The sequence below is a fragment of the Crocuta crocuta genome, unplaced genomic scaffold (genome assembly GCF_008692635.1).
Source record: "Crocuta crocuta isolate KB4526 unplaced genomic scaffold, BGI_CrCroc_1.0 scaffold73, whole genome shotgun sequence".
Taxonomy (NCBI): Eukaryota; Metazoa; Chordata; class Mammalia; order Carnivora; family Hyaenidae; genus Crocuta; species Crocuta crocuta.
The window spans coordinates 7126549-7146881 of NW_027529443.1; the positions used below are offsets into that span (position 1 = coordinate 7126549).

At 42.8% G+C, this 20333-nt stretch overlaps 1 protein-coding gene across 1 annotated transcript in view; it reads left to right on the forward strand.

The window, feature by feature from the left end:
* Positions 1 to 1050: 1050 nt before the first annotated feature.
* DNAH3 (dynein axonemal heavy chain 3) overlaps positions 1051 to 20333 on the forward strand; it is a 165782-nt gene continuing 146499 nt past the window's right edge. Inside the window, exons 1-8 of the mRNA XM_077760528.1 lie at positions 1051 to 1080; positions 6174 to 6278; positions 6816 to 7038; positions 9986 to 10058; positions 11107 to 11281; positions 12815 to 13004; positions 14654 to 14849; positions 19320 to 19445. Coding sequence (XP_077616654.1) covers positions 1051 to 1080; positions 6174 to 6278; positions 6816 to 7038; positions 9986 to 10058; positions 11107 to 11281; positions 12815 to 13004; positions 14654 to 14849; positions 19320 to 19445 — 1118 coding nt within the window. The remainder of the gene's footprint in view (positions 1081 to 6173; positions 6279 to 6815; positions 7039 to 9985; positions 10059 to 11106; positions 11282 to 12814; positions 13005 to 14653; positions 14850 to 19319; positions 19446 to 20333) is intronic.

Here is a 20333-nt window from a genome sequence, read left to right on the forward strand (position 1 = left end):
CCTAGGACTGAGAGGGTTCCCTGGACGCAGGACTTGCAGTGTTAAAACCCAGAAAGTCGCAGGCAGACCGGGATGAGTTCATCATCCTTCTGCTCTGTGCAGTTTGCTTTACAGACATTATGTCATTAAATCTTCAAACCTGTCCTATGAGGTAGGTACTCACATTTGTTGCTATTTTACATGTAAAAAGGACATTTAGAGAGATTAAGCAACTTCCTCAAGCCACAAAGCTAATTAATGGAAAGGGCAGATCTGAACCCAGCTGGGTCCAGCCAGAGAATTAACCACCATGCTACAGGCATTTATACTTTATCAAAGGCACAGTCTTTTATTGCCACTCACCTCTACATTCTCAGATCATTGCTAAATACCCCCCCATCTTCCCTTCTGTCCCCACCAATTTCTGCTGCCAGCCAGGCCTCCAGGAAAGGGAGACACCAGCTGAGTCAAGCCTGGTCTTGTATCTAGGCACAGCTGGGGCCCCTCCTTCCTTAGCAACAGACGCTGAAGCCTGGTTACAAGCCCCAAGGTCTGGGCACAGGCACCTCCAATGTTAAAACAGCCCAGAGAGGAGGAGAGAGAAGAGTTCAGGCTGCTAGGATATTGTTTAGTGGCTGCGTTTCCTCCCTCTTATCTGTATTGACATGTAATTCTGTTTCCATTTTTCCTCTGCAGCAAACTCGGTGTGTTCCCAGAAAAGTCCCAAGAGAGGAACTGCGCGGTGGATGTGAAGAGTGGCCAGAGCAGAAGGCATTGCAACCACAGCAGAAAAGCCCAGCAAGACCCCAATGCTCTCACTTCTTCATTCTCTAGCTTCCCTTTCTTTCTTCTTCTACCAGGGAACTCCTCTGAGGGCCTAAGTCTATGACCTCAGAGAGGCAGCTCTGTGAACAGAGCTTTCAGAACATTTAGAAAGTTCCATTTTCTGTGTCATCCCCATTATGCTATAAGCAAGTGTGAATTTCAGAGCCACTGGCACGAGAGAATCATCCCTAGAGAAACAGAGAGCTCTTTATTCATTTTGTAATAGATCCAACTAGAGTGGACAACATGAGTGACATGGGTTGCTCATCTCAGAAGGTAGGTGTGAATTTTAAGGTGTATTTATTTATTTTTTTCTTTTAAACCTATATTTTCAACATGTAGGGAATTTGGGAGTGGGCAGGAAGGGGATGGTTCATTCATAGACTGATTACCATGTTAGATCCCCTTGACTGGAGCAACTGTGTTAGTATTTTTATGCTTTGTCCTTTGAAACATGCTTTTTGCTGAATTAGGCTTTTGGACATCCTCAGGTTTTGCTGTGAAATTTTCAGGAATAGACACCTGTTGTTCCTTTCCTTTCCCTTCCTCAGCCTTTAGACTATATATTCCATCCAAAGTTCCCAGGTGTACATCAGAATATCCTAGAGAGCATCTTGAAAACATAGAGACTTGGCCTCACTCCCAAAGGTTATGATCCAGAAGACTTGGAGTGAGGTCCGGAATCTGTATTTTTAACTAAGAATTGAGTAATTCTGCTGTAACAGGTCCTCAGGTGAGCATTTGAGAACAGCCTCCAGGAAGAACATGCAAACATCATGTGTAGTCAGAGATCACCCATCTGAAAGTAATAGTGTTAACCCACCTAGATGTCAGAATCTTGGTTTTCAAAGCCAAGATCCGCTAGGTTGCCATACACTAAAGTGCCCAGAGGAGCATTTTAATGTTTATTTTTTGAGAGAGAGAGAAAAGGAGTGCCTGAGCAGAGAAGGGGCAGAGAGAGAGAGAGAGAGAGAGACAAACAGAATCTGAAGCAGGCCCCAGGCTCTGAGCTGTCGGCACAGAGCCTGGTGTGAGACTCGAACTCATGAGCGATGAGATCATGCCCTCACTTAAGGTGACTTAAGCTGAGTTGGACGCTTAACCGAATGAATCACCCAGGTGCCCCAACCCAGAGGAACATTTTAAATGGGAACTTTATGCTGAGCGAAATAAGTCAGGCAGAGAAGGACAAACATCATATGTTTGCACGTATAGGAGGATTAGGAGGAACTTGACAGAGGAACAAGGGGGAGAAGAAGGGGGGAAATGGTGGGGGAAAGGGAGAGAGGCAAACCATGAGAGACTCTTGAATGCTGACAAAAACTGAGGACTGATGGGTTTGGGGGGGAGGAGGGATGGGCATGGAGGAGGGCGCTTGTGGGGATGAGCACTGAGTGTTATGTGGAAACTAATTTGACAATAAACTATTTGTAAAAAAAATAAAATAAATGGGAACTTTATGAAATTAAAGTGGAATTGTTGATAATGGATGAGCCCATCCCCTGAAATGAACACTTAAATATTATTTTTAACAAACCATTTTGCATACTGCAGTTCTTAAAAAATCAGTATCTCTTTCTCCTTCAAGATGCCATGGAGAGTTCTTATGTATAGTCAAGAAAAGTCTCTTTGTTCTGTTCTGGAATTGATTTCTAGATCTACGGATCCAGTGTGGGTTCCATGTGTTCTAGTCTCATGCACTGAGATGTTTTCTGCTCTCGGTATTTATGGCTCTGTGTGTATAAGTCTTAGTCTGTGCCTAGGAACAAGCTCAAATTTAATTTGTTTTTCAGAGGTTCTGCTTCTATTATGTTCTGTAAAATTTTTAATGTTGGCTTGCCTTTTGCGATGTGTTTCACTTTCTTTATTTTCCAAAGAATGGCTTATGTTTTGTATGATGATTCAGCTGCCTCTGTATCTGCCCCTTGGATGAACATCTCTCAATATGAAGAAGCATAGATATAATTCGATCTAGCTTAAACCCAAAAGGGACTCTCTGGGCTCAAGTAACCGAGAAGTCCAAACGGAATCCAGGAGTCCAGCTGATGTCATTGGGAGTCTATCTTTTGTCTTCTGGGGAGTCTTTGTTCCTTCTGTGTTGACTTTATTCTAAGGAAAGCTTTATTTCCACATAAGGCAAAGATGTTTGTTGAGAGTGCCTCTTTCTCAATAGGTCTAATGAAACTGTCAGGAAAGATTGATCAGCCCAGATGATCCCTGAGTCAAGCACTGTGTCTAGGAGGGTGGAGAACCCTGATTGGCCCTACCTATGTCACATGCCCTTCCTGGAGCCAGGAACTGGGTGGGATCAGGTGACTGTATAGCCTGGACTGAAATCGGAGAAGAGCCAATTATGTCCACTAAGGCTGTGCCCTACTTATTTTGGTAGGGAGAATAACTTCCCAGTTGGTGTCAGAGCTGATATCAGGTTTACCCCAAACATGAGCAGGAGCAAGGCACCTCGTGAATAATGGTAACGTCCTCCTCAGCTGCAAAAGTTCAGGGTTTTGGGTTTAACTACTTATTCCCACTTTTGTTGTAACTTACTCAAGATGTCTGAAATTTGTGGTGTTTGCTTGTTGCTCCTTTAATGAAAATTTTTATTTGAAACAGATTTAAAAGCTAGGCCAAGGGAAAGATTTCCACTGACCATAAAACTTCCTTGCTTACAAACACAAAAAACAGACAGCCATAATTTATCAATCATTATATGCTGTACATCTGGGGTCCTGATGGAAATCATGAATGACTTCATAGCACTGAAAGTACTGCTGCCAGAATCTACCTCGGATGTTGTGGTACCCACTGTGGATGACCAGGTTCCTTTCAGGCTGATGCTGGAGTTCAACTGATTGGTGCAGATCTGATGCTAATTTCAGTAGCAAAAAGTCATCTTAGAGATAATTGATAAATTCTTAGATCCTTAAAATGGAGGTCAAGAACAGAGAGACAGGGGGGCGCCTGGGTGGCTTAGTCGGTTAAGCGTCCGACTTTCGCTTAGGTCATGATCTCGCGGTTCGTGGGTTCGAGCCCCACGTCGGGCTCTGGGCTGACTGCCGGCTCAGAGCCTGGAGCCTGTTTCAGTCTGTGACTCCCTCTCTCTCTGACCCTCCGCTGCTCACGCTGTCTCTCTCTCTCTCTTAGAAATAAATAAAAGAAAAAAAAAAGAACAGAGAGACAGGGATGCCTGGATGGCTCAGTTGGTTAAGAATCTGACTTCGGCTCAGGTCATGATCTTGCAGTTTGTGGGTTCAAGCCGTGGGTCGGGCTCTGGGCTGACAGCTCAGAGCCTGGAGCCTGTTTCAGATTTTGTGTCTCCCTCTCTCTCTGCGCCTCCTCAACTTGCATTCTGTCTGTCACTCAAAAATAAATAAGCATTTAAAAAAAAAAAAACAGACACAGTTATTTAGCTCAAAAAAGTAAGTTCTCTAAAAACAGCAAAGTCTGCAGGTCTCAAACTCCCTTTGTTTAAGCTGGAGCCCAAGCATCCCTATTTTTAGTAGAATTCTGTTGGTGAGTGTGGTGTGCCACAATTTTTGAGAATAACTAGATAAGGCCATTAGACCAGTGGGCCTGTTGTATGTTTTTAAAGATCTCAGGCTTGGTGTGCATCTTTGTTTATGGGTTTACATGCTTTTATTCTATTTTTTAAAATTTTTTATTCATTTCTGAGAGAGAGAGAGAGAGAGAGAGATAGCATGAGCAGAGAAGGGTCAGAGAGAGAGGGAGACACAGAATCTGAAGCAGGCTCCAGGCTCTGAGCTAGCTGTCAGTACAGAGCCCGATGTGGGACTCAAACACATGAACCGTGAGATCATGACCTGAGCCAAGGTCGGACGTTTAACTGACTGAGCCACCCAGGCGCCCCTATTTTTCTCCAGTTTTGAGATCAACACCTTCCTAAGGTAATTTGCTATGTTACAGATACTTGCTGTTTCCAGTGTGTTGGGATGCAGAATCGTGTGTATTTAAATTTTTTTTTAATGTTTATTTATTTTTGAGAGAGAGAGACAGAGACAGAGACAGAGTGTGAGCAGGGAAGGGGCAGAGAGAAAGGCAGACACAGAATCTGAAGCAGGCTCCAGGCTCTGAGCTGTCAGCACAGAGCCTGCTGAGGGGCTTGTACTCACAAACCGGGAGATCATGATCTGAGCTGAAGTCAGATGCTTAACCAACTGAGCCTCCCAAGTGCCCCCAGAGTCGCATGTATTTAAAGCACCTCTCTGTGGCTAGGATGCATTACTTATATTCTCTGAGCTTTAGTTTCTTCAGGTCAGACATGGATATCAAAAACTCTCATAAGGAAAAAAAAACTCTCATAAGGTTATACAGTGCCTAGCACATAATAATTTGGAATAATTATAGTGTTGTTATTATTGTTATTATTTTATGAGGTTGAGTCATCACTGAGCAGTTGGTTAGGGCGTGAGGGTGGCTAACATCTGATTCATATACTCCCTCTCTGCTACCCCCTGCCAGTTCCCCTGCATGACATAATTTGCTGACTCAAGTAAATCAAATCAATCTAGTAATGTCTCATCTTACACAGTTTAGTTCAAGGTCATTGTCTAAGGTGAAAAATCATGGAGAGTCAAAATTGTGCTTGAAAGTCCCCTAAACCGTCTTTAAAATGCTGTACAGCAGCATGTGTCAATAAGTCCAGCCTGCAGTTTTCCTTTAGCATTGGAACAAATTGCACCTTCTCCATCACAACCCCAGATAGGTAGTTGTGCACATAGGGGCTGGGTCCTAGGACAGAAACAAACACAGAGTTGTTCAACACTGCTGTCACTTTCAGCTCTGCTCAGGAGAGGTACTTGGGAACAGAGAGTGGCCATGGGAGCCACAAGTTCACCCCTACCTGAGGCTCACCCCTAAGTGCACCCTTACTGAATGGAACGGTGGACTCAGACACCTACACTGTTTAAGTGAGTTTTTGCTTTTCACAGGAAGCACAGAGAGTGGCTGGTATGTGTGTTAAACACACGGAAAGTATACTGCTGCCGCATAAGTAAATTTCTATTTGGAATTGTGTTTTTGTGAAAGGCAAGGGTCTATTTTTTTTTAAGTTAACCCCTTTAATCATAACCTAGGATAGAGTAACTTCTCTTAGAATTTGGGGTCTTCTCTGGAGGGAAAAAATTATCTAAATTTGCTCATTGAGGAGTGGCCAAGGAGAAGACACTGGAAGAGAAATACTGCTGATTTAAAAATGAAACCTACACCATGGATGGGGGTGAGAAGGGTGTTTAGTGGTCAGAACTCTGTCCCTAAAACTTCTCCTAGGGATCTTTTTGCTTCTTGCCAACCTAGAGTCTTGGAAACCTTTCCTAATTCTTGAAGAGCAGCTTTGTTCCCATTTCCCACAGATTACTGAAAGTGACTCGATACATCACATGAGCCACTCCCAGAGGCAGCCAGAGCTGCCCCCTCTGCCTGCTTCTGCTAACGAGGAACCATCTGTGCTCTATCAGGTATGTTCACCCGGCCGCTGCTCTTCTACTGGCATTTGTGGGAAGACAAACAGCTAGACTTGACGAGTGGAATCAACAGCTTTGGTCACTTCTGCCACCAGAAAAGGCTACAGTAGTAGGGGAGAAGGAGCTATCTGGTAGCATAAAGGTGGGATAGGATCTGGCCTTCTCACTTCCCTGCTGTATTATTGAGATTTTTTGAACTTCTGCATCTCCTGTTGTAAAAAAAAAATAAAAGAATAATTATTTCTACTTTATAGCCATGTCCATAAGGAATAAAGACAATAGAAGTAAATCACCTGACTCACAAACATACTGCTTATTGAAAGCCAGCTGTTGTCCTTGACATCAGAAATCATGTTCATAGTAGTCAGAGAAGTGAAATTGGTGACCATCTAGGAAGCATGTGACTGAGTTTGCAGAAAGTAGAAACAGCATAGGACATGCGGGACTGTCTCTGAGTCTCCATGTGAGTGGAACTTAAGCTTCTCCAAGAGATGTCCTTCACCTTGGCATACTCCGTTTCTTTCCTTGTAGACCATCATGTCGCACAGCTTTTATCCCCCCTTGATGCAACGTACGTCATGGACCCTGGCTGCACCCTTCAAAGAGCAGCACCACTGCCGTGGACCCAGCGACTCCATTGCGAACAACTACTCCTTGATGGCCCAGGACCTGACACTGAAGGGCCTGCTGAAGGTTTACCAGCCAGTCACCATCAATATCCCCAGGGAAAGGACTGTAAAGGGGCTGCCATTAGGTAATTGTAGCAGTTTGCTATACCAGCTCTGAATGGGGCTTTGGAGTGAGATTTTAGTCCTGGGTTCTAGTTATGGCTTCACTGCTTGCTGCAGCCAGTTCTGGATAACCTCATAGAGCCTCAGTCTCCTTATTCATGACATGAGAATGATTGTAATAGCTAACATTACATTTATAGTGTGCCATGTTCCTTACATTTATCACACACCGAACACTCTTCTGTGTACTTGTGTTATTGATTGCTGCATAACAAATTATTCCCAAAACTTAATGGTTTAAAACAACCACACTATTTATTATCTCACAGTGTCTGTGAATCAAGACTCTGAGCATGGTTTGGGGCGCCTGGGTGGCTCAGTTGGTTAAGTGGCTGACTTCAGCTCAGATCATGATCTCACAGTTCGTGGGTTTGAGCTTCGCATCAGGCTCCGTGCTGACAGCTCAGAGCCTGGAGCCTGCTTCCGATTCTGTGTCTCCCTCTCTCTCTGACCCTCCCCCACTCATACTCTGTGTCTCTCTCTAAAAACTAAATAAACATTAAAAAAAATTTTTTTAATTAAAAAAAAAAAAAGACTCTGGGCATGGCTTAACTGAATGGTTCTGGCTCAGAGTCACAAGCATGCAGTCAAGATACCAGCCCACCCCACAGTCATCTAAGGGCACTTAGGGAAGGATCCTCTTCCAAGCTCATTCATTTCCTCAGATTCTTCTGGCTGTTGGTCATAGACATCAGTTTCCTGCCACATGGGCCTTTCCATAGGGCAGTTCACATTATGGCTGCTGGCTTCCCTCAGAGGGAATAAGGGAGAGAGAACAAGAGAGAGAAGAGAGCCAAAAAGACAGAAACTACAGTCTTTTTTAATTTAATTTTGAAAGTGACAGCCTATCACTTTTGCTCTATTCTGTTTGTTAGAAGTGAGTTACCAGGTCTAGCCCATACCCACAGGGATTGCACAAGGCCATGATGCCATTAGGGATCATTGGGGGCCATCTTGGAAGTTGTTTACCACAGTACTTTATATGTATTAATTTATTGAATCTTGCTGGGCACACATAAATCTCCTTATCCTTCAGTAATTCTTGTTACATGTGTGTTGGAGCGTTTCAGTCTGCCCTCTGTCTCAAACTTATTTTCATATTTTTCATTTTTCTCTCTGTGCTGGATCTGGGTGAGTTCCTCAGATGTATCTTCTAATTCACTAATTTGCTCAACTGTGTTGAGCCCTGAGTTTATCATGTCTAATGAACTTTTTTTACTTTCATGATGAAATCTTTTCATTTTCAGGTTTTCTTTTTTTATTAAAAAAATTATATTTGATTCTACTTAAAGATGTCACCCCTGCCAATTGTTTTCCTCTTATAGGCTTATCTCTTTCGATATTCCTGGGAGGATCTAAAACATTATTTTGGAGCAGTGTTTGTATTGCTGTATTATTTTCACTTTGTGAAACTACCCCTTGATTGTTGAGTTTATTAGCTGTCTTTCTTAGTATTGGTTTTTCTCATATGTTCTGGGATTTTAATTTTCAGGCCTCTGTTTAGAGTTTTTTCCCTTCTTGTGACATGTACCTCCCCGCTGTCTTTATTGTGGTATGATTTACATACAATAAGATGCATAGATCTTAAATGTTCAGTTCAGTGAGCACTGACCATTGTTTATACCATGTAGCCACCACCCAAACAGGATACAGGGCATTTCCATCACTAGTGAAAGCTCTATTGTGCTTTTTTCCAACGAGTTCTCTTCCCTACCCAATACCATCCTATTCTAGAGAAACTGCTTTCTGGTTTTTGTCACCATAGATTAACTTTGCTTGTTTTCACTTATATGTAATCAGTGTACCTTTTTGACACATAATTCTTAATCTAACTTTTTAATTCTTATGCCTTCATCTGGCCTCTTAGGACCCCAAATTAGGACCCCAAATTAGTACCAATAAGGTGGTTTGGGACTCTCATCCTAAGGTGATATTTGGGGATCTTGTAGATGTGGTCCCTGAGGCAGTGTAAAGGTTGGCCTAGTTATTATTAGGCTTTCTCTGTTATCTCTGGCCACCATAGGAATTGAGGATCTCTGTGCTTTATCTGCATGGCAGTACTGTCTTCACGGGTAGGGCAGCCTTGCTTCCTGGCTTTATGCTGTGAACCTAGCTCATTTATTTATTTTGAGAAAGAGAGCATGAGCAGGATGAGGGGCAGAGAGAGATGGATAGAGAGAATCCCAAGTAGTCTCTCTGCTGTCAACTCAGAGCCTGACTCAGGTCTTGACTTGAGTCTTGACATGGGGCTCTATCTCATGAACTGTGAGATTGTGACCTGAGCCAAAATCAAGAGTCAGACACTTAACCAACTGAGCCACCCAGGAGCCCCTCAAAATGTCAATTTAATGTTATGTCTTTAACACTTCTTTATTACTTGTTAATTTCTTTAGGCTGGAGACTTAAGCAAGTAACAGTATCTAGTTAAAGCTTGATAATATAGTTTCATATCAACTGTTTAATTCATTTGTAGTTACCTTGTATTTATTGTACAGGATCCTGGTTTTTCTATTTGTGATAATCATGTAATATTTCCTTTAAAATATATGCCATGCTTAAAAGTCTGTACCTACTTAGAAATATTAAACAGTAATTTCCAATGTTTAGAAAATAGGGCATAGGATTAGGGAAAGAATCGAGTAGGGTGGTTATTAATACTTGATATGTGGGTGAATAGAAGGTATGTGCATCCCCATTTCACATTTGGGGAAACTGAGGCCTGGAGTAATGAAGTCACCACTTCAGGGTCACACAAGTGATTAATGATGCATGTATGTCCAGGTGTCCCATCTCCTGCCTCTTCCTCGTTGCACCGAGTCTACTCCCCTTAATATGTTCTGGAACTATCTTGGAAATCATGTCCCTGTGGACAGATGATAGTCCTGATGTGTTTCTTCTCCACTATTCTAGCAACCAACTGCTTGTCAGAACCCAACAAGAAGAAAAGAAAGTTTTCCTCTAGAGACAAAGAGGATCCTTCCAGGTAAGTATCTCTGTGGGTGCCAGGGATTGGAGGACACTTGGCTGAGCTGAAAAAGGCTGTGGTCTCATTAAAGCCATGCTCTGCTTCTTCAGAGCATTCTCAGACTCCAAGTAACTCATGTGTTTTTCCACCAGTCCCCTTAACTCAGTTTTTTTTTTTTTTAATGTTTATTTACTTTTGAGAGAAAGACTGAGACAGAGAGAGCACAAGTGGGAGAGGGGCAGAGAGAGACAGAGACACAGAATCTGAAGGAGGTTCCAGGCCCCGAGCTGTCAACACAGTCTGACACGGGGCTCAATGACCTGAGCTTAAGTCGGACGTTCAACTGACTGAGCCACCCAGGTGTTTGCTTTTAACCCAATTTTTTAAGGCTCCAAATAAAATCAAAGTAACCAACTGAGCAGGGGCATGTGAGTGGTTATTGGTTGAGCTTCTCACTCTTGATTTCAGCTCAGGTCATGATCCCAGTGTTGTGGAATCAAGCCCTGCATCAGGCTCTGTGCTAAGCATGGAGTCTGCTTAAGATTCTCTCTCTCACCCTCTACTGCTCTCCCAAACTCTCTCTCTCTCTCTCTCTCTCTCTCTCTCTCTCTAAAGTAAAAAAAAATGAGGGGTGCCTGGGTGGCTCAGTTGGTTGAGCATCCAGCTTTGGCTCAGGTCATGATCTCTTGCTTCATGGGTTCAAGCCCTGCATCAGGCTCTGTGCTGACAGTTCAGAGCCTAGAGCCTGCCTTGGATTCTATCTCTCCCTCTCTCTCTGCTCCTCCCCTGCTCTCTCTCTCTCTCTCTCTCTCAGAAATGAATAAATATTAAAAAATTTTTGAAATAAAAAAATGAAAATTAAAAAAATTTACTACCTGAGCAAAACCAATGCTAGCATATCTATGGGTGTTTCATGGTTAGAGGCTGTCACTGCAGTGTGCATCCATGCTGTTAGATGACACAGGGGAGAGGGGCTTCCGTTGAGAATGACACTCACCAGTTTGGAGACAGTATGCTTGATATAGAGTACCTCTGCAGAGAACCAAGGGATGTGTTTACTTTTCAGGACCAAGCTGGCCTGCAGTATCTCAGCCTTATCATCCAGAAAGAAGGAGGTAGTGACATCTTTGACCCTGCCAGGAAGCAGACCAATGAGTCCAGAAGAACAGATTGGTGTGATGTTACAGCAGGAGATGGAAATAGAAGGTAAAGAAACCCAACCATCTGAATCAGACTTAGAGGTATGTTATTGCTTCCTTTCTCTCAATTTGCTAAGTATTATTTGTGGCAGCTCAGTGATTTTAAACTCAGGAAGAACAGCAGAATCACCCAGGGAATGTTTTAAAAATATCAAAGTCCAGACCCTATGACAGACTACTAAATAAGGATGTGTGTGTGTGTGTGTGTGTGTGAATTGTTTTAGTAGGTCTTAGAAACCTTTGGGTCCTTATAGAACATAGGTTGCAGGACACCTAGGTGGCTCCGTCATTTAAACATTTGACTCTCCATTCAAAATGGTGACCCATAAGCTAGATATATGTATCTATGTATCTATATCTATATATCTGTATCTGTGTATATATATCTATAAATACATAGATAGAGATATATAGATATAGATATATATGTATGTTGCAAAATGGTGACCCATAAGCTAGAGTTGCCAAATTTTCAAAATAAAACAAAAACCAGGACACCCAGATAATTGGAATTTCAGATATACAATAAATAACTTTAAAAATTATACTGAAATGCCAAAAGTATAAGTATATCCCAATGCATCCTGTATTTGGAAGTTTCTTCTCTATAAGCAGCTTCCATTAAGGTTGGTGGAGGGTGAGCTCAGCCTCTTCTGACCACAGACAAGCTGTCACTATTGCTCAAAGCTGATTTCCTATACTTTGTGCTTCTCACCCATCTTAAAGTATTTATTTCTAGAGCTATTCAGCTATCTGGCAGCTTAGAGCCCTAAACAAATTTCCTGAAGTCAACCAGGTCACATTGGCCAGTTTTATTTAGTTTGTGTGTTTGTGTTGCTTTCCTAAACTCAGAAGCTCATGGTTGGATTAGAACTATTTTAAGTTTCCCGGGGCTCCTGTGTGGCTCAGTAGGTTAAGCGTCCGACTTCAGCTCAGGTCACAATCTCATGGTTTGTGAATTCGAGCCCCTCGTTGGGCTCTGTGCTGACAGCTAGCTCAGAGCCTGGAGCCTGTTTCAGATTCTGTGTCTCCCTTTCTCTTTGACCCTCTCCTGCTCATGCTCGCTCGCTCGCTCTCTCTCTCTCAGAAATTTTTTAAAAAGTTAAAAATTTTTAAAAAAACTATTTTAAGTTTTCCTTGAATTTGGGGAATTTCCCCTCACTGGCTGCAACAAGCCACAGTATCAAAGTGCTTTGTAGACCACCATTGTTGTTGGGGACGGTGAATTATCTAGTCCATTTGAGAAGCTTGTTAATTATCTTCTTAAAGTTCACCAGATGAGCTGCCTCTGTCCTGGCCTCAGTAGTCATTCCACTGTTCCCATATGCATGGCATTTGACAAATCCTTCTTTATACCCCACCAAAATCTCTGGCTCCAGTTCAGTTCTCCAGAGTCATGGAAAAACTTGCCTGCCGTCACACTTCAAAGAGTGTGCAGTGATGGTCCCAGAAAGCCCAATTGTAGTGAGTGAAGGGTGGGGATGGGTGCTGTGTGAACAGGGCCCCTTCGAGGGTGACAGGTGTGGGCTGTTAACCAGTCACAGTCATTGTCTTGCTGTGGTTTGTTTATGGAAGAGATACTGTTACTATTTGACCAATGGCATCCGAAAAGATATGATTGCCCCCGAGGAGGATGAAGTGATGTTTCGTATTTCAAAGCTGATTTCCAACACACTGCTGACAAGTCCCTTCCTGGAACCCCTCATGATGATGCTGGTGAAGGAGAAGGAAAATGACTACTACAGTAGCCTCATGAAAAGCATTGGTAAGGCTGGGTGTAAGTGGTTCAAGAGGCTCCCATGTGGAGGCCGCGGTCTTTATCAGTCCACCCTCTGGTTCCTCCAGAAATGCCAAAAACATCTTTTTCATTCAGATGCTCTTCCCCACATCACTAATGTCTACACTAGTACTTCCTGCATTTTGAGGTGCATCCACATAACCTGGAGATCTTGTAAAAAATGCAGATTCTGGGGGCGACTTTGTGGCTCAGTCGGTTAAGCATACAATTTCAGCTCAAGTCATGATCTCACAGTTTGTAAGTTCAAGCCCCATGTCGGGCTCTGTGCTGATAGCTCAGAGTGCCCCCCCCTCAAAAAATGCAGATTCCAATTTAGTAGATCTGGGGTGGGGCCTGAGAGTCTGCATTTCTCACAAGCTCCCAGGAGATAAGGATGCTTACACACCCCTAAACAGCCCTAGGACTAGCAAGGGTTTCCTCAAGTTTTAAAATCTAGCCCAAGACCTGCCTCTTAAGTACTTTTCTCTCTCTGCAGCCCGCAGTGGTCCCTCCACCCTCTGTATACACAGCACTTCTTGTCTCTGCTTTTAACTCACCCTGCTTTGGACTGTCTCTGGGTCATTATTTCTCCTCTGTCATTTCACACTGGCATTGTCTTTTCATTTCTCGTGGGTCCTGGCTCCCTTATTAGACTGTCACTTCTTTGACAGTGAAGAACATAGTATTGATCCTAGCTCCCCTTCATTCCTTAGGCCCATATCTTATACACACAGTAGGTTATTGGGAAATATTTAATGATGGTGAGTAATGTGAGAAGCAAATCAAAGGGGAGTGGTGATCATATTAGTTGCTCACTTTCCAATTTCCTCTGGCCGATAGCTGTGTTTACCAAGTTGTCTAGTTATTTTTAATTTCCTAATTAACTTCCTAATGGTGTCAGGGTAATGGCTCCTTGTCCACTCTAGGATAGAACCAAACTCATAAGGATAAATGTGTAAAGTCTTTCAAACTCCTGCCTCAACCTACTTCTGCAGTCTTATCACCTTGAACTCTACCACTTGCATCTGATATTTCAGCTACAAAATAACTCCCAGATCCTTCAACATGTTTTATAAAAGCCATAGAACTGCATTTCATCACATGCTATTCCTTCTGAGGCCTGTGCTCTTCCCTTCCTATCCTGTCTGCAAATTCCTACGCATTCTTCACATTCCAGCTCAAATGTCCCTTCCTCTGTGAAACTTTTACTAATCTTTCTTTCCTTAGCATATGAAATATTTGGTTTCTAAATTTCCAGTTCTAAGTATCTGGTATCATTTGTTATGTTGATTTTTTTTTTTTTTTGGCATGGCTATTTAGGTGTGAGAAATCAACTAATAATTAATGAGGTATCATCAGTAGTAGCTCCTTGTCATGCATGATGCTAGGTATCCTAATAGAGTTCAACCCCATGTTCTCAGCTCCAGACTGTGAAGTTACACTCCTCCTTCTCCCTGAAATATCTTCCAACAGAGCGGAGCTTCCCCAATTTAGTTACACCTGGGGGATTATCAACGTAATGGATATTATCTGTGTAAATGGTCAGAGGCTCATTTACATTCTAAATGCTGCAGCTTAGAGCACAGAGTGTTCCAGGACCTGACTTACTAACAAAGTGTTTACCCTGTTGGTTATAGTTGATTACATCCTCATGGACCCAACAGAGAGAAAAAGACTCTTCATCAAGAATATTCCCCGTATGTTTCCTCAAAGAGTGATCCGGGCCCCGGTGCCCTGGCACAATGTCTATAGGAATGCCAGGAAGTGGAATGAGGAACATCTGCACACAGTGAACCCCATGATGCTCAGCCTGAAAGAACTGTGGTTTACAGAGTAAGGATTTCCTCCTCTCCCCTTTCTTTCTTATTCATTCTTGTTTGCACGTGTAAGAGGGAGAAAACCTCACACTTGGCACAGTGAGGGTAGCCCAACCCTTAAAAGGAAATGACGAAAATCCTAGACCAAAAGTGCATATGAACTGTAAGTGACAGGTCTCTGTGCACAATTAAGACATGTTCTTTGCATGACACCCAGTCTCTAAGCCCTGGTGAGTGCAGGTTAAGAGCACAGACTTGGAGCCAGCCCATTCAGGCCCAGATCTTCACTGTGCCGCTTCCTAGGTAATATGGGTGTGTTACATTATCTCTCTGGGCCTTGCTTTCCTTATCTCTAAATTAGGGATAATAAGAGTTCCTGCTTCATTGGGTTGATAGAAGGAATAAATAATGTAATGCATGCAAAGTACTTAGAATAGTGCCTGACTCATTAAGTGTGAATGAGCCATTAACTCTGTGAGGACATGTATCACACTGAATTACAACCCTGTGTTTGCTAGTTTGTCTCTCTCTAGCCAATGAGATTGGGGGATTGGGTCTTATTCCTTAGGTAACTCAGTACCAGCACAGGGATGACAAGCAGTGATCTCAGCTATGTTCGTCAATGGAGTGCCTGGGTGGCTCAATTAAGTGTCTCTTGATTTTAGCTCATGTCATGGTCTCATGGTTTAGGAGTTTGAGCCCCGCATCGGGCTCTGTGCTAACAGTGGGAAGCCTGCTTAGAATTCTCTATCTCTTCCTCTCTCTGCCCCTTCCTGGCTGGTGTGCTGTCTCTCTCTCTTTCAAAATAAATAAATAAACTTTAAAAATAAAAATTAAAAATTATGTTCATCAGTGACTGAATTGGCCACAGGAAGTAGAGGAGTTTAAAGGATACAAGAATCCCTTTTCTGTCATTTTTCTGAATTGAGATCTAATCCGCACATCATAAAATTCACCCTCTTTTATTTAAAAAAAATTTTTACATTTATTTATTTTTGAGAGACAGAGTGAGACAGAGCTCAAGCAGAGGAGGGGCAGAGAGAGAAGGAGACACAGAATCTGAAGCAGGCTCCAGCCTCCGAGCAAACGTTCAGCACAGAGCCTGATGTGGGACTCGAACCCACAAATCATGAGATCATGACCTGAGCCAAAGTCGGACACCCAACCAACTGAGCCACCCAGGTGCCCCAAAATTCACCCTTCTTAAGTGCACAGTGTGGTGGTTTTCAGTGCACTCACACATTTGCACAACCCTCACCACTCTTTCATTTAAGAATATTTTCATTATCCCAAAAAGAAATGTCATATCTATTAGCAGTCACTCCTCCTTCTCCCTTCTGTTCAGCCCCTGGCAACCACTAACCTGCTTTCTGTCTCTCCAGATTTAACCTATTCTAGACATTTTATGTAGATGGAATCACACAGTATGTAACCTTTTGTGTCTAATTGCTTTTTGCTCAGCTTCAGGTTTTCAAGGTTCATCCACCATACTGAATGGTATCAGTATTTCATTCCATTCTGTGGCTGAATATTATTCCATTGAATGGCTATACCATGTTGAGTTTATCCATTCATTAGCTGCAGAGAAAGACGGTCATTTTGGAGGAGTCTGTCAAGGGAAGTCCTAATCCTGGTGGGAGAATGAGGCCACCAGAGTCCATTGAAAGGTCAGGCTGATGAAATTAGGAGCTGCCACCATCTCAGTTCTTTATTAGAAAAATTAGAGGCTGGAGCATCTGGGCGACTCAATTGGTTGAGTGTCTGACTCTTGATCTTGGCTCAGGTCTTGATCTCAGGGTTGTGAGTTCGAGTCCCGAGTTGGGCTCCATGCTGAGCATGAAGCCTACTTAAAAATGAAGAGAGGGGAGCCAGGGAGGCTCAGTTGGTTGTGTCTGATTCTTGGTTTCAGCTCAGGTCACGATCTCAGGTTGCATCAGGCTCTGCATTGACAGTGTGAAGCCTGCTTAGGATTCTCTCTCTCTGTCCCTCCCCCACTCTCACACCCCCCCCCCAAAAATAAACTTTAAAAATAAAAATTAAAGGTAAATATGCTTACTTAATTTTTTAAAAACATTTATTTATTATTGCGAAACAGAGAGAGACAGAGCATGAGCAGGAAAGGGGCAGAGAGAAGGAGAGACACAGAATCCAAAGCAGGCTCCAGGCTCTGAGCTGTCAGCACAGAGCCCGACGTGGGGCTCAAACCCACAAACAGTGAGATCAGACCTGAGCCGAAGTCGGATGCTTAACCGACTGAGCCACCCANGTGTCTTCAGTCTTAAGGGAGGCTTGTTACCTAGAGAACTTCCTTTTTTATCACATTCTTTGTTTTACCTATATTTTAAAAGGGAATGGAAGGGGAAGTCAGTTAGCATGGAGCCCACCGATGTTGGGAAATAAGCACATTACCTTCTTTGGACTGTATTCAGTTTTCTAAGTCATCGGAGGTGCCAGTCAGGACTTGGAAAAGAAAGAGAATTTTCTAATGAGGCAGAAGCGTATACAGTAGTAATTTATAGTATGGACTCCAAAACTACACTGCCTGCATCTGATTCTCACTCTGTCAATAACAGTGTGATTTGGGGGAACTTAATCTCTCTAGGTCTCTATTTTTTTATATGCAAAATGAGAATAATAACAGTTACTTCATAGAGTTGTTGGAAGAATTCCTTAGAACAGTTTTGATATATAACAGTTCAATAAGTGAAGGTGCTGCTTTAATTATAAACATGTTTATGGTCTCAAAAATAACCTAGAAATTAACAAAAAAAGGTCAGTCTTAGGGACGGTAAGTTGCCAAATCCTTAAAGCCAAAAAGATGTACACGTGCATTTATTTTGATCATATACTAAAGATGGCAAATTATTGAATCTAGCTTCTGAAAAGAAAGAATTCTTACCACTTGCTTTTAGGGGTTTCCTAAAGATTATATAGGCAACAAAGACAAACATGAACCAAAGACATTTAGAAGATTTTTGTCAGCTGAACAACAACAACAAAAAAAAACAACAATGAGAAAGACTTGTTAAGGAAATGATACAGACTGCCTTTCTCTATGACCTGTGTGATTTAATTTTAAAAATTCTAAGAAGTCGCCTAGTGGTTGGTAAAGGGTAAGGGGCTTGGGGGCTCGAATAGGGTTGTGGTCTAAAGAGCCATTGTGGGAAGTTTGTTAGGACTGAATTAAAGATAAGTAACATAATTACCAGGTGGTGACAAGGGCCATACTCAGGTTGGATATCAAAGGTGTGGTGAGGGAGGTCTCCGGTTCTGTCCTTCCCTAACAGTGCTTTGTGACTGGCCAGACAATATGGGGACCAAGTTCACCAACTCCACCAAGGAGGACTAGAAATGTAAGCTGTGGGATTTTAGAAGGGTGAGGAAAATTGCCCCAGAGGTCATTACAGTGGATAATGAAAATGAGAAGCAAGACATGAGAAGAGCTAAGGAAGTGAGCAAAGGTCTAATTGAGGAAGTGAAAGGCAGTGATGATTTAAAAAAGTGATTTATAAATGAGTGGAATAGATGTCAGGAAGAGATATGGTGTCCCTCTGAGCTAAAAGAGGCCTTGGGGAATGTGGTAAAGGGCAATATATCCATCGATCTGAGAGAAATAGGAGAAGCTAAGAGCCTCACAGGAGAGGGTGGAAGGAGACTCATGTATTCATTCAATAAATATTTATTGTATGCCTGCATTGTGTGAGGCACTGTGCCAAGGTATGATGTGCATGTCTTGCTGAACTTGCCAGCCATCAGGGGTAGGTCTGAAGGGGTTTTTTATTTAGACCAAAGCAGTCCTCCAATTTGCCCTGAGTGCCTCATCCAGGGGCCCCACTGAGGATTAGATAGAACCCACTTGATCATGAAGGTGGTGCTTCGCTGTCTTCTCTGTCTTTGCTGTGGTAAAGAACTTTGATTTGTCCATTTGATATCCTAGTTCCCAGGCAGGCAAATAACCAGGTTGGTGCCAAAACCCCACTCCTCAAGTGGGTTATCTGGAGAAGGACAGATAGGAAGGCTCAGCAAACACCTGTTCAGTTGGCTCATCCATCTACTCTTTGCAAGGTTCCTGTGGACTCTCTACTCCCTCCTTAGACTCTCAGATTTTTCAAATATAAATAGTTTTACTCTCATTGAAATGTGAGGATGGGGCATGTGGGTGGCTCAGTTGGTTAAGCATCTGACTCTTGATTTTGGCTCAGGTCCTGATCTCACAGTTCATGATTTCGAGCCCTGCATTGGGCTCTGCACTGAGCATGGAGCCTGCTTGGGATTCATTCTCTCTCTCTCTCTCTCTCTCTCTCTCTCTCTCTCTCTCTCTTCCCCTCCTTTACTTGCTCTCACATGTGTGCACTCTCTCTTTCTCTCTACCTCTCAAAATAAAAAAAAACAAAAAGAAAAGTTAGGATGTATGCCCTTTGAACCCATCCTCGAGGATTCATTATTGTCTCCTCAGCCCAGGATGTTTCTCCCTCTCTTTTGGCAGATTTAAAGACCTCAGGTTTGTTCGAACAGCAGAATTACTGGCAGGAAAATTGCCTTTGCAGCCTCACGAGTATTGGAATTTGATCCAGAAACACTGCACGGAAGCACGCCAAATTCTTCTCAACAAGTCAGTATCTGGTCTCAGAATGGGACCTCATCACAGTATCTATCATAAACTCCCAGGAGGGAAGACTGGTTCCCAGCCTGGAGGTTGCACAGTTTTCTGACTTCTCACTGACATGTTTTTCTGTCCCCTTCCTTCCATATTCCATGCCTCCAGTCTTTGTGTCTCCCCAGGTCCATTCTTCAACCCTTACTCCTGTTCTCCCTCTGCCTTTTTGAAACTCTAATTACCATTCCTTGTTGGGCTACCACTTCCTTACCCTCCCTCTGAAACCCATGAGGTCTTGCGAGGTTACATGACTTGTGTTGGAATGACTTGTGATCAGGTGGCCCAGATAAACAACTGCAAGGTTCCAGGGCTAGAGAGTTTTCAGTCACTTAGGCTATTCTTTTTTCATTTGCAAATGCATGCCAGATGATGTCCAGAGCCAGAGAAACCTCCTTATATAAAATTATGATGGTAATATCTACCAGTGGGTTTTATCCTCAGAGAAAATGTATATGCCATAGTACATGGTAGCTGCTAGATAAATATCATAATTATTGTCTTTACAACTCTGGCTGTTACTAGTACTTCTCTGACTGTTAGAGTAGCACTTTACTAGCAATCAGAAAAGAGATGTGATAGGATGAAAAGGCCGGTGGTACCCACTGGGAATTAGAAACTGGGGGAAGTAGGAAGAAAGAACAATGAGGCATCCATTTTTTCTTTTGCTTTTATTATTTCCACTCTCAACTTCTGAGCAGCTACCACCACACTGGAGTTTCTCTTCTTAAGTTTTATTCCTTTTCTCTTCTTCCTCTCTTTCCCCCTATAAAGTCTAAATCAGAAGCCAGGCATTTGCCAGGGAGAGAAGTTGTATAGAACATTCTGGTTCCTTATGCCCCTTTA